The following is a 13199-nucleotide window of genomic DNA, read 5'->3' as shown; positions in this document are numbered from 1 at the left end:
GGTGATGGACAGGGAGGCCTGGCGTGCTGCGATTCATGGGGTCGCAAAGAGTCGGACACAACTGAGCGACTGAACTGAACTGAACTGAACTGAAAGATAACCAGTCTCTAAATCCTGACAAATTTTCCTTTGGAATATTTCTGATATCTTTTACCTTCTGTATTTTCCCACTGCTACTACCTTATTAGCCCTTAATCACCACATATTTAAGAAATTGGTGGTATTCTCTTCATTGCTCTCATTTCTTAGAGTCACGCTTCTCCAGAGTATTTGGACACTTTCCTAAATCTTTGATTTATAATATTTTAAGCTCAATTATAATAGCAATACTGGGGAGTTCACTTTGTGGTAGGCATAGTTCTAAGTAGTTATGTGGGTAGACTTAATTAATCGACACAAGAATCCTTTGAGATGACTAGTATTATTGTTTAACAGCTCAAAGAGTTCAGCAGCTCACGGAAGATCAGATAACTTGCAAGACCCAAGGTCAAGAGTCAAACCCCAGATGTGGATGTGGTTGGACGTGTGGGGAAGAGAGAACAGTGCCTAGGCTCTTAATCACACACTGGAATGCCTTTTGTTCAAGTGACTGAGTGACGCTCAGACTCATTAACTTGGCTTTCTCTTACTAACTCAACTCTCTGACCTTCATCTTCTTTTAACTTCCACAAATATCTAACATGAAACCGGGGTAATGGCTCATCTGTCTTATTCATAATTCTCATATGTATACACTGGATTTTTGGTCTGCATAGTCCTATTTACATTGTTTTCTTTAACCCCGCCGTGCGTTCCCTCCTCCCCCATTTAACCAAAGGTCTTCAGCATAAAACATCTGATCATCTTGGAACACTTTCTTAAGCACCCTGTCCTCTACCTCACTCAGGAGTGACCCTTGTCCTCTGCTACCAATTACACTTAAGTACATTTGTAGTTAAAAATGTATTTTGTTATTTATATGTCATATGATATGTTGGGTGGTATTTTGAACTTTGATGTTTATGTATTGTCTCTTCTACTACTAGACTGTGGATTTCTCTGGTGGCTCAGATGGTAAAGAATCTGCCTGTAGTGCAGGAGACTGGGTTCGCTTCCTGGGTTGGGGGGATCCCCTAGAGAAGGGCAACCCACTCCAGTATTCTTGCTTGGAGAATTCCATGGACAGAGGAGTTTGATGGGCTACAGTCCATAGGGTCACAAAGAGTTGAACACGAAGGAGCAAGTAACACTATCACAGAGTACTAGACTGTACTCTCTGCATGTTTTAGAGTTAAATGAAATAGCTGTAAGATAATTTAAATGGGTCAGATATATTTTCTGATTGTTATTTTAAAAAATGCAGAAATTCAATGGAAGAAATGGAAAGAAACAGTAGCTTTCTCCCAACTCAGAGTGATCACAGATTATGTCACAGTTTCTGGTTTTTAGTTACTATTGAATCTCAAGTACTGTTACCACAAAAATGGAGAGCTTCCCAATAGTTCTGACTCGGAATAAACAGGAGGTACAGTTCCAGAAATCTCGCTTGAAAGTGTGGTCTGATGAAACCTCTGGACCCAGTGCTTTAGCTTTTTTGTAACTCTTGCTAAATTATTTCAAGTGTGGTTACCATTTTCTATTACCTAACTAATTGGGACTCTGGAATATTAGTCCTAAAACCACATACAGAATGGATGGAAACCAAATGTTACAAGCATAAAAGCTGCTGCAACAAGACCTCCCTGACAAATAGAGCTGTCAGGTTTGTGGGGTGATATGGTTGCAGGCATACAGACGCACAGCAGGGTGGTGAAGAAGCACCAAACTCAAATGACGCATGCAGGGCTGTATTTCCCCCTTTGAGTGACTCCAAATGCAACTTGTACTTGGCCATTGAAAGAGTGGTCTAGTTGAAGTATATAGTTATAGGAAAAAAAATTGTGACTCAGTTTTTCCCTTCTAAACTTGAGCCTAGCCAAATTAAACCCTTGTAATCAGAGGCTCCTTGAAAATGCATATTGTTTGCTGATCTTATGAGGGCCATGAATTTCCTAAAATTAAATTCAGAATGATATCAAGAGTTCCTAAACTTGTGAAAGTTTAGATTTAATGGCATCCCACTCCAGTACTCTTGCCTGGAAAATCCCACGGACGGAGGAGCCTGGTAGGCTGCAGTCCACGGGGTCGCTAAGAGTCAGATACAACTCTCAGCGAAGTGAGCGACTTCACTTTCACTTTTCACTTTCATGCATTGGAAAAGGAAATGGCAACCCACTTCAGTGTTCTTGCCTGGAGAATCCCAGGGACAGGGGAGCCTGGTGGGCTGCCGTCTATGGGGTCGCACAGATTCGGACACGACTGAAGTGACTTAGCAGCAGCAGCAGCAGCAGTGTTTTTAATAACAAGTTAAATGTTTGTCTTGGTATCTAGTAGGTCCGTTCTTGAAGAGAGTTTCTTAGTTCTTTCCCATTTTTGTGGTAGAACAGGCAAAATGGGCAACTACATTTTATAGTTTCTATGACAACACAGGCACCTTGTAGATTTCAGTAAATGTTTTTTTGCTCTGCCATTTTAAGAAGCATACGATATGGTCTGTAATACTGATCCATGGAGGACCACATTGTCAGAGGAGAATAGGAGGAATCTGTCTTCCTACACATGGGGTTCAAGATTTTCTATTTTTGTGTTTAGGTAATTAATTCAGGTGTTGTATCCCATCCTAGTTGGTTTTTCCTGTGTTCTGAATTTTTCTGGAAGGTTTCAGAGGATAGAAAGATGAGTTTTAGGTGGAGATGGAGGTTAGAGAAGCCTTTATAAATGAATCACGACCAGGAGGAAGAAAGATGTGGGCTGATAGTGTACTCTGAAGTTACAGGTCACTGTTTGATAAAACTAGGTATTTAGGAACTGTTCATGGGGTTCACAAGGCAAGAATACTGAAGTGGTTTGCCATTCCCTTCTCCAGTGGACCATGTTTTGTCAGAACTCTCCACCATGACCCATCTGTCTGGGGTGGCACTACATGGCATGGTTCGTAGTTCATTGAGTTAGACAAGGTTGTAGTCCATTTGTGGTCGGGGAACTAAGAGCCCATAAGCCTTGCTGGGTGACAAAAAAAAAAAAAAGGATCTAGGAAGGAGAAGCAGGGTAAGGACCACTAGGCAAGTTGCAAGCCCAGGTTACAGCCCCACACACTTTGCACTTGGCCAGTTGAACATGGAACAACAGACTGGTTCCAAATCAGGAAAGGAGTATGTCACAGCTGTATGTTGTCACCCTGCTTATTTAACTTCTATGCAGAGTACATCATGCAAAATGCCAGGCTGGATGAAGCACAAGATGAAATCAAGACTGCTGGGAGAAATATCAATAACCTCAGATACGCAGATGACAACACCCTTATGGCAGAAAGTGAAGATGAACTAAAAAGCCTCTTGATGAAACAGGAGAGTGAAAAATTTGACTTAAAACTCAACATTCAGAAAACTAAGATCATGGCATCTGGTCCCACCACTTCATGGCAAATAGATGGGGAAACAATGAAAACAGTGAGAGACTTTATTTTTATGGGCTCCCAAATCACTGCAGATGGTAACTGAAGCCATGAAATGAAAAGACGCTTGCTCCTTGGAAGAAAAGCTATGACCAACATAGACAGCATGTTAAAAAGCAGAGATATTACTTTGCTGACAAAGGTGAATCTAGTCAAAGCTATGATTTTTCCAGTAGTCATGTATGAATGTGAGAGTTGGACTATAAAGAAAGCTGAGCACTGAAGAATTGATGCTTTTGAACTGTGGTGTTGGAGGAGACTCTTGAGAGTCCCTTGGACTGCAAGGAGATCCAACCAGTCCATCCTAAAGGAAATGAGTCCTGTCATTGCAAGGACTGGTGCTAAAGCTGAAACTCCAATACTTTGGTCACCTGATGCGAAGAACTGACTCATTGGAAAAGACTCTGACGCTGGGAAAGACTGAAGGCGGGAGGAGAAGGGGACAACAGAGGATGAGATAGTTGGATGGCATCACTGACTCAATGGACATGAGTTTGAGTAAGCTCCAGGAGTTGGTGATAGACAGGGAAGCCTGGCGTGCTGCAGTCCATGGGGTCGCAAAGAGTTGGACATGACTGAGCTACTGAACTGAACTGATTTAGTAACTGAAAAGATAAGCAGCATAATACCTCCTAGGAAGATATTTCAGGCTAAATATAAGCACACAATTCTATACCTTATAAGACTGCTTTAAGTATTAGCCGTTAGTTAATAGGGAGCTTCTCAGGTGATATTAATGGTAAAGAAGCCGCCTGCCAATGCAGGAGACATAAGAGACACGGATTCAATCCCTGGGTCAGGAAAATCCCCTGGAGGAGGGCATGGCAACCCACTCCAGTATTCTCACCAGGAGAATCCCATTGACAGAGGAGGCTGGCAGGCTACAGTCCATGGGGTCACAAGGAATTGAATATGACTGAAGTGACTTAGCACATGTGCGTTAGTTAATAGAACATGTTTTCTGTCATTTACCAGCTTAAAAATAGCACTCTCCTTTTATTTGCTATACAGTCTCATATAGCAAAGATTGATTGTAGAAAGCTAGATAGCACATAAATTCCTGTAGTTAAATTGGTGAGCAATGTAATAACACTGCTGCTGCTGCTAAGTTGCTTCAGTCATGTCTGACTCTGTGCGACCCCACAGACGGCAGCCCACCAGGCTTCCCCATCCCTGGGATTCTCCAGGCAAGAACACTGGAGTGGGTTGCCATTTCCTTCTCCAATGCATGAAAGTGAAAAGTGAAAAGTGAAGTTGCTCAGTCGTGTCCGACTCTTCGAGACCCCATGGATTGCAGCCTACCAGGCTCCTTTGTCCATGGGATTTTCCAGGCAAGAGTACACTGAGGTGTATGTAAAAATAAGGGAACATAAGGTCTGGGGTAAGAATGCTATCTTCCAGGCATTTTAGAGTGCAAATGTAAGTCTCTGTGATGCCTCAGAATCTTATCACTGGTGTCTAGATACAGTGGATTCTTGATATTCATAGAAGCTACATGTTCTATAAAGTTGTGGTAACCATCAGATCAGCTTCTGGGGGTTCGCATATCTTACGTAGTGTATAATTTTCAATGCTAAAAACAACTCACCCTAGTAAATTCTATTCTCTTTATTTTACAAAAGAGAAAATAAAGTTCAGGAATGTTAAGTGATTTGCTTGGGGCTGCCGCACTAATAGGTGGCAGAGTTAGAATTCAAACCCGCTGACCCCATTGCTGGCGCTTCACCACTGCGCCCGTGATCTCCATCCTCTGGTCGTGTCTGTGTTACAGTGAAGCAAGAAACCAGAGCGTCTCCTTGCCTAACCGCAGCTGGAAACGAATACTTTGGATAGCTCAATTTTTTTCCCCCTGCTCTGAGCATGTTCATGAATTATCACAAAAGTGATTTTTAGTGTGATACTGATTTGGGGATTATAAATTTTAGAAAGTAGCTGAATTCACAATTATGGAACCTGTGAAGAGTGAGATTTGAATGTATGAGAATATAATTGCACACATACCCACACATACAATCATATGCCATTCTTGGAGGGGCAGAACTGAGGGGAAAGGGGGTATCAGTAAGGTACCAGACATTGTCTCTGACCTTTTTTCACTCTGTCCTAAATTGGAAGCTAGCGAGATTCTTTGATTGTTTTTAGATCTTTGGCTTATGTTCTTGACCTTGTCTATGTGGCTGGTTGACTTTTTGTGGATCAAAATGAATCAATCCATTGGCTAACAGGCACAGAATCTGAATCATATAAACATCTAATCATTTACTTTTCTGTGGTCTAGCCTTACATCTCAAATTAAGAAAATATTGGTAGAGTTGGTAAGTCATATTGATGCAATTTGAATCACAAAGCATAGAAGAGTTTCACTAGCTATTGTGTCCTTGCTTTTCTCATTTTTTCATTTCAACTCATCAAAGGTCTGTATGAGATGATTCCAGTTATTTCCACAGTTCAGTTTGAGAAATGAGGTAATGACATTTGGCAGAAACATTAAAGCTACACTAACTTCATACAAGTGCTAACATTCAGAATATTATTCCAGACAGCTTGGACCTACGAGGCAACTGGAAGAACACAACAAATCACAAAATTGGAGCAGGTGAAATTTCTCCAAGTGGAAAATCATTTGGGTATAAAATCTATTGTCTTAGGTTTTCCCCTCAGTCTTGCACCCCTCTCTTTAGAAAAGAGAATTATTTTGGAATTAGCCTTTTTCACTGTTTTGATTTTTTCTAGACTATGCTGTATCATTTGTTTATAATACGAATATTATAACTTTTTAGACTACTTGATAGCAAAAATTTTATGATTGATTTTTCTTTATCTTAATGTAGTGCTTATCATATTTTGAGTAAGAATTTAAAAATTTTATCTAATAATAAGCATTTTAAAATAAATTTATGTTTGCATTTTATGCTCTGTAATAGGCTAATACTTTTTTGGATTTTAAATGTATCGGACATTTAATTTCTGGTTTGTTTATGAAATCTGTGTATTTTAAAATAAAATGCAACTATTTAAAAACTATCAGAATTGTTATTTTGCTTATTATACTGCAATATCAATTTGAATAGGAATATTTGCCTAGGACTGTCGACTACTGCCAACTCTGGAACTTTTGTTCAGTATTTAAATAAAAATCATTATATTAAGGACTTTGAAGATACTTCTGCACAACTGAATTACAAAATAAGATGTGTTTGAGGAGTAGAATGAATCATTTATTGAGTGAATGGATGAATAAGTGACTTTGTTGGCTTGTTACTTTAAAAATGGAACTATTTCCATGGAAGTCATGGTAAATAGAAGTGACATTTTTTAACTTGCAGACTGACTACTTAATAATTTGATTTAGTAGTAAGAATGTATTTAGTATTTGAAGAGATATTTCTAGACATTAGAGATCTGAACATAATGTATTGTCTTTGGCCTCTAGGGGCTTCTATAAAGACCAGGAAGAGGTCTGTACAGACTGCATTGTACAGTGTATCAAGTCCTTTGCTGGTGTTACAAAGAAATGTACCTGTCATGAGCTACGTGCATGTGCATGCATGCTCAGTCATGTCTGACTCTTTGTGACCCCATGGACTGTATCCTGCCAGGCTCATCTCCCCATGGGATTTTCCAGGCAAGAATACTGGAGTGGGTTGCCATTTTCTTCTCCTGGCAATCTTCCCGATACAGGATCAAACCCGTGTCTCCTGGGTCTCCTGCATTGCAGGCAGATTCTATACCACTTGAGCCATTGGGGAAGTGCCGTCATGAGTTATAGTGGCAGCTAGAAACCTAAGTAAAGTTTTACAGAAGAGACCTTAAAATTCATGAGGCATAGAATGGAGAGAGAATGCTCAGAAGATACAGAGGAAAGAGACATCATGCATCTCTATTTAGCCACGTGTTTTCTATAGATTGGACCAGACCACACAGAAGGAATGTGACACTGGATGAGCAACAGCCTAGAATCAATTTTGATTTGTTCCTTTGTCCTTTCTCTCTCTTTGAAGAATGGATTTCGTGCTTTGCTTGAGCAATGTAGAAGATGCCAAACCACAGAACCCAAGCTTCTCTTGTTTGTGGTCCAGTTACAAGAAGGGCTAGCTTCTTTCTCTCAGCCCCTATCTTAACTAATTGTCCCAGATTGGATCAGGTGGACAAGCCAGCTCTAACCAACAGTGGTCAGTGTACAAGCATGACTCATGGGAGATCACTGTATGGACATGTTAACTGAGGTCACAAGAGTGATTGCTGTGTTTAGAGTATAGATGTTGGGCTGACAACACAAAGATTCATTGATACACTAATGTAAATCTCTGCCTCTGATACCTAGCTATTAATTCCTATTTGCATAGACTACTTAAATACTTATATATATAATAAAACATATTATAATAGGAACATTATACACTGTTTATATAAAGCAGGAGTATTTTTTAGTAATAGCAAAAGGATACCTTGCCTGTGAAGACCAGGGTATCATCCCAGTCTTTCTACTCCAGACTTTACAGGAAATTCCTCACCAAATTACTGAAAACCATTCTCAGACAAAACTTTTTATAATCCTGTCATCAATTAGTTTTCAAACAGCAAGGGTCCTCTTCTTATTCTGTATAAAACCATATGCTTTTATTGGAATAATGAGCCAGAAATAGAAATTCATTCCAACCCATGATTCCAGTCTTTCCTATAACAAAAACATTGAAAATAAGCTTTATATTTTACCATAAGAATCAAAAGTAATACAGACATTTCTTTTAAGAATTTCTAGTGCAATGTGGTATGGCCAAGCTGCAATGTTCAGTTAAATCTTATGTATTGTTTTAAATTGCCACCTCAGAGTCCACAATAATTAGTCACATTTTTATAAAGTATCTTTTCTTATAAAATTTGATTATCTTTTCGGTCACTGGCTACTAGACTGTGGACATGAAATCAGTAGACTCTTGTTCATTGCTGTATCCTCCATTGTTTGAACAGTGCCAGACATACAGTAAGTGCTCAGTATTCCTAAAAAGTGCATGAAAAATTTATAGGAATTAAAGTATCATTATAAGTGATATCATTATAAAACTTAAAGTATTTAGTTCATTTCTAAAACATCACTATGGTATTTGCTTCTGATTTTATTTGGATCTATAATTTAAGTCCTTCATTCCACCCCAAGTAAGAGAAGGTCATGTCAAAGAGAAATCATTATTGCAATTCTCAGGCCCAGCAATAGAGCCTTAGTGTTAGGAGTGTGTGTGTGTGTGTGTGTGTGTGTGTGTGTGTGTGTGTGAGAGAGAGTTGCTCAGTCGTGTTTGACTCTTTGCAACCCCATGGACTGTAGCTCTCCAGGTTCCTCTGTCCATGGATTCTTGTCCAGGCAAGAATACTGGAGTGGGTAGACAATCTCTTCTCCAGGGGATCTTCCTGATCCAGGGATTAAACCCAAGTCTCCTGCATTGCAGGCAGATTCTTTACCATCTGAACCACCAGGAATGTCCAGTGATAGGAGTAAATGGTTACAGTGAGAGAAATGTAAAGGTGAAACAGAAGTTATTCTCTTATTTATTTTTTTATTTCTTTTCCTGAGGGTAAAATTTAGGACCAGAAATATCTTTGCTTGAGAAAGGCCTACATCTTTGGAGAACTGAAGGACTTGAGGTTGAGAAAAGAGGGTAAGGGTCAGGATGAGCCTGAGAGCTAATAGAAGACCCTCGATAGGTATTTGCTGCTTTGCATAAAAATGCCTCCTACAGCCTGGATTGGCCTGGGTTGTAAGAGAGTACCAGGAGGGTTAGCCTTGAGATTTTTACACAGTCCAGGCTTTTTCACCAACATTGATAATCAAGTAGGCATTTGTAACTGAAGTGAAAGTGAAAGTGTCAGTCACTTATTCATGTCTGACTCTTTGCAACCCCATTGGCTGTAGCCCTCTAGGCTCCTCTGTCCATGGAGTTCTCCAGACAAGAATACTGGAGTGTGTTGCCATGCCCTTCTCCATGGGATCTTTCTGACCCAGGGATTGAACTTGGGTACTTTGATATAAAGAATGCCTATTTGACTGATTAGAACTCTGATATCTCATGGATACCTAAATGTCAGACCAGGGATCTGGCTGATCTGTGCAAATAGTGGAATCAAGGGAGAAATTAAAGTAATGTCTGATGTCAGCTCTCTGGTCCAAATTATTGGCTTTAATAATTTACCAAGTTGCTCCTGGGCTGAAAGAATTGATTTCCGCATCCATTCTGAACCCATTCGTAGTCTATTTACTGCATGCTAACCTGGGATTTGCCTTGAGAATACCAAGAAAAACAATACTTATTTCTTGTCTTTCAAAGAATCATAATCTAGCTAGAAAGAAAGTCATGTACAACCAACCTCACTTGGATGTGATCAGTAAATATTGGAATGAAGACAAAGAGCTCCAAGAACCTACATGAAGGAGAAAATAATGTTGCATGGGAGAAAGCGGGAATCAGGAAGGGTGAATTAATGCACATGCTTAACTTTCCGTCAGCTTGTAACGAATGCACAAGATGAAAATATTAATAGTTCTAACTTCTGTTGTGCTCTTCTTGACTTACGCGTGGTTCTTTCACTAGATGTTTTGAGGATGCCGGGGCAGGAGGAGTGCGTAAAAGCAGATTCCTGTTGAATCTGACCACCTGATCCTGTTAGGTCTCAACAGGACCCACTGAACTGAAATGAGACTTGAATTTCAGAACTCACAGCAATTCCTCATGCCCCCGCCCCTCCCAAATGTGGCTCAGATATCAGAGGTTTATGGGTGGGTTTATGGGTCCAAACTCTTATACTTCCCCAATACAGCCTCTTTCAACTCATGATGATCAAACAGACTAGGAGTGGGAGGGAATGGGAGGGACAACCCAAGACTGGGGATGGAGGCACTGCTGCTTCGTGGAGTCAGGGCCACATTGGGGCAGCTGCAGGTCATTCAGTCGACTATTACCGTTAACTTCTGTTTGTATCCAGTGTAAGTGAACAATAGTGTGATGGTGATATTTAGGAAATAACTTTGCAGTCTCCTCCCAAAGAAGTTGGTAGATCCATCTCTCCCTCCAGTGAGGGGATGGGCACCACATTATAGTGCCTTCTACTTTTGTGACAAGTGAAGCCTCAGAAAACAGAAAAACAACAATATGACTGAATTAAAGGTGAATACATAAGTCAATAGGTATTTATACCCAGTCAGAGCACTGGAGAAAATCAATCTTTAGGCATATTTTGAAGTTCCTTTTATATGCCATGTTTGCATTTTGTTGACTGAGTTGATCTCCCACTTCCACCCTCCCATCCCAGCATGGAAGTAGAGACGGTGTAAAAGATAACGTGGCTTCCCTGGAGGCTCAGTGAAAGGAATCCAGTGAAGGAGACATGGGTTCTATTCCAGGTTGGGAAGATTCCACCTGCGTGTAACAACTAAGCTGATGCGCTGTAACTATTGAGCTTGTGCTTCAGAGCCTGGGAAGCGCAACCACTGAGCCCATGTGCCCTAGAGCCTGTGCTTCACAGCAAGAGAAGCCTGCTCACTGCAACTAGAGAGCAGCCCTGCTCTCTGCGACTAGAGAAAAGCCCATGCAGCAACCAAGACACAGCGCAGCCAAAAATAAGTAAATAGATAAAATTATTAAAAGACGAACCACTTGCTGGGAGATGTGCTCTGAAGCGTCAGCAAGATGACAGGCACTTTAGTCTGAAAAAGCCCTTTTCTTATGGCAGAAACTGTCTTTGCTGTGATTCTGCTTTTGCCTTTTAATAACATGTCCATACGGCTGTGTAGTGGTGAGACTGATGATGTGTCAGAACTAACTTTGTGGCCTGCCGGGGCAGGGCCCCTATCAGGAACACAGGTCATGTGTGGGGAGAACCTCCTTTCTAGGAGAAACCCTGGGGGCTCACTGAGTCTTTAGAGGCATGGATCACATTGCCCTTGCCATTTTCTTCCTCTCAGACAGAGGAACACAAGTCCAGTTTCGGAGGGACTGAGTGAAGTTGATAAACAGGCAGTGGAAACTTGACTTTGCAGCTCTGTACAGCGCTATGCCTGCTGTGGGCGAAGTTTGCTTTGGCCATTTACAGGAATAATTGAATTTAGAGGAAAAAGGTCTATTTCATATCTTACATCTGGCTCTGTTAAATCATTAATGTAAAAGCAGATGCCCCTGAATACTTTCCTTGAATTTTAGGAACACAAGCAACAAATCAGAACCATCAGAGCTGGACTTATATAACATCCATTCACTCATCTATTTATTCAACAAACATTAAACATTCCCTATGAGTTAAAATGTGCTGTTTCCTGGGGCTGTAAGAACAGAACATAGAAGGAAGGACCCTGGCTTGCACAGAAATGATTGTGAGACATCATACAAATGATGGTTGTGCGTGCCTGAATGCATGCTTCGTTGCTCAGTTGTGCCCGAGTCTTTGCGAGCCTGTGGACTGTAGCTTGCCAGGCTCCTTTGTCCATGAGATTCTCTAGGCAAGAACACAGGAGTGAGTTGCCTTTTCCTCCTCCAGGAGATCTTCCCAATCCAGGGATCCAGGGATGTATCTCCTGTATTGGCAGGCAGATTCTTTATCACTGAGGCACCTGGGAAGCCCAGAGGTGATGGCTAGGAGATACTTATTGGATACTATAGAGATGAAAATAGTGGCTCCTCTGTCCATTGGATTCTCCGTCCATGGGATTCTCCAAGCAAGAATGTTGGAGTGGGTTGCCATTTCCTTCTCCAGGGGATCTTCCCTGACCCAGGGATCGAACCCAGGTCTCCTGCATTGCGGGCAGACGCTTTAACCCCTGAGCCACCAGGGAAGCCCAATAGAAAAGAGAAAGGCAGAGAAAGCAAAAGCACTCCAGGCAGAGGACCTGGTAAACAATCTGAGTGGGAAAGGGCGTGGGGAATGGAAACTTGGCAGACTACAATCCATGGGGTTGCAAAAGAATTGAACACGACTTGGTGACTGAGTAATGATGACAACTATTATATGTAATATATATATGCAATGCCTATCATAGTACCTGGCATAGGGAAGATATTGAAAATACCTTTGAATAAATGAACGTGAGACTTATTACCAAAATCTAGTGTATCATTCTGCTGCTGACTGGGAATCATGACATATGAAAGTATGCAGCTGTTCCTTGCCACTTTTCCAGCCACTGGGAGGGAGTGTTTCGTAGATGTAACAGCGTCAGGCTGCCAGCTGATGCCAGGAGGCTATCAGCTTCTAACTTGGGTTCATTTCTGCCACTCAGTCCTGATCAGGTCACTCATCCTTTCATTTTCCCATTGGTTAATTAGATGATAGATGAAAAATATTCCTTAATAGCTTAAGTAACCAATTCCATTCTTTCTGGATTTGTGATGGCAAAATACTCCATAAAGAACTAGAGGGAAAAATGTATTTTTTAAAGTTCTGTTTTAGTCAATTTTTGGGTACAATCACCTTTGTTATAAAAGTGGTAAATTTTTTTCGAGAGTTTTAAGTATATGTTCTATGTTAAAGAAATTTCAATGTGTGTGTAGAAAGTATTTCCCAGAAGTTTTTAATAGTATAAAAAGTTTAATTGATACTGTAAAATAATTTCCTGTTTCTAGGGATTTAAGGGAACACTTGAATATGACTCATATTGCTGAAGCAAAAAGAAAAATGTGTCTTA

At 40.7% G+C, this 13199-nt stretch overlaps 1 protein-coding gene across 1 annotated transcript in view; it reads right to left on the bottom strand.

Moving 5' to 3' along the window:
- Nucleotides 1-10469, bottom strand: part of LOC128057881 (uncharacterized) — an 85910-nt gene extending 75441 nt beyond the window's left edge. The window contains 1 exon segment of the mRNA XM_052650365.1: nucleotides 10341-10469. Coding sequence (XP_052506325.1) covers nucleotides 10341-10469 — 129 coding nt within the window.
- Nucleotides 10470-13199: the final 2730 nt, after the last annotated feature.

This window comes from Budorcas taxicolor, chromosome 12, assembly GCF_023091745.1.
Source record: "Budorcas taxicolor isolate Tak-1 chromosome 12, Takin1.1, whole genome shotgun sequence".
NCBI lineage: Eukaryota > Metazoa > Chordata > Mammalia > Artiodactyla > Bovidae > Budorcas > Budorcas taxicolor.
This window is presented reverse-complemented; position numbering and strand designations above follow the sequence as displayed.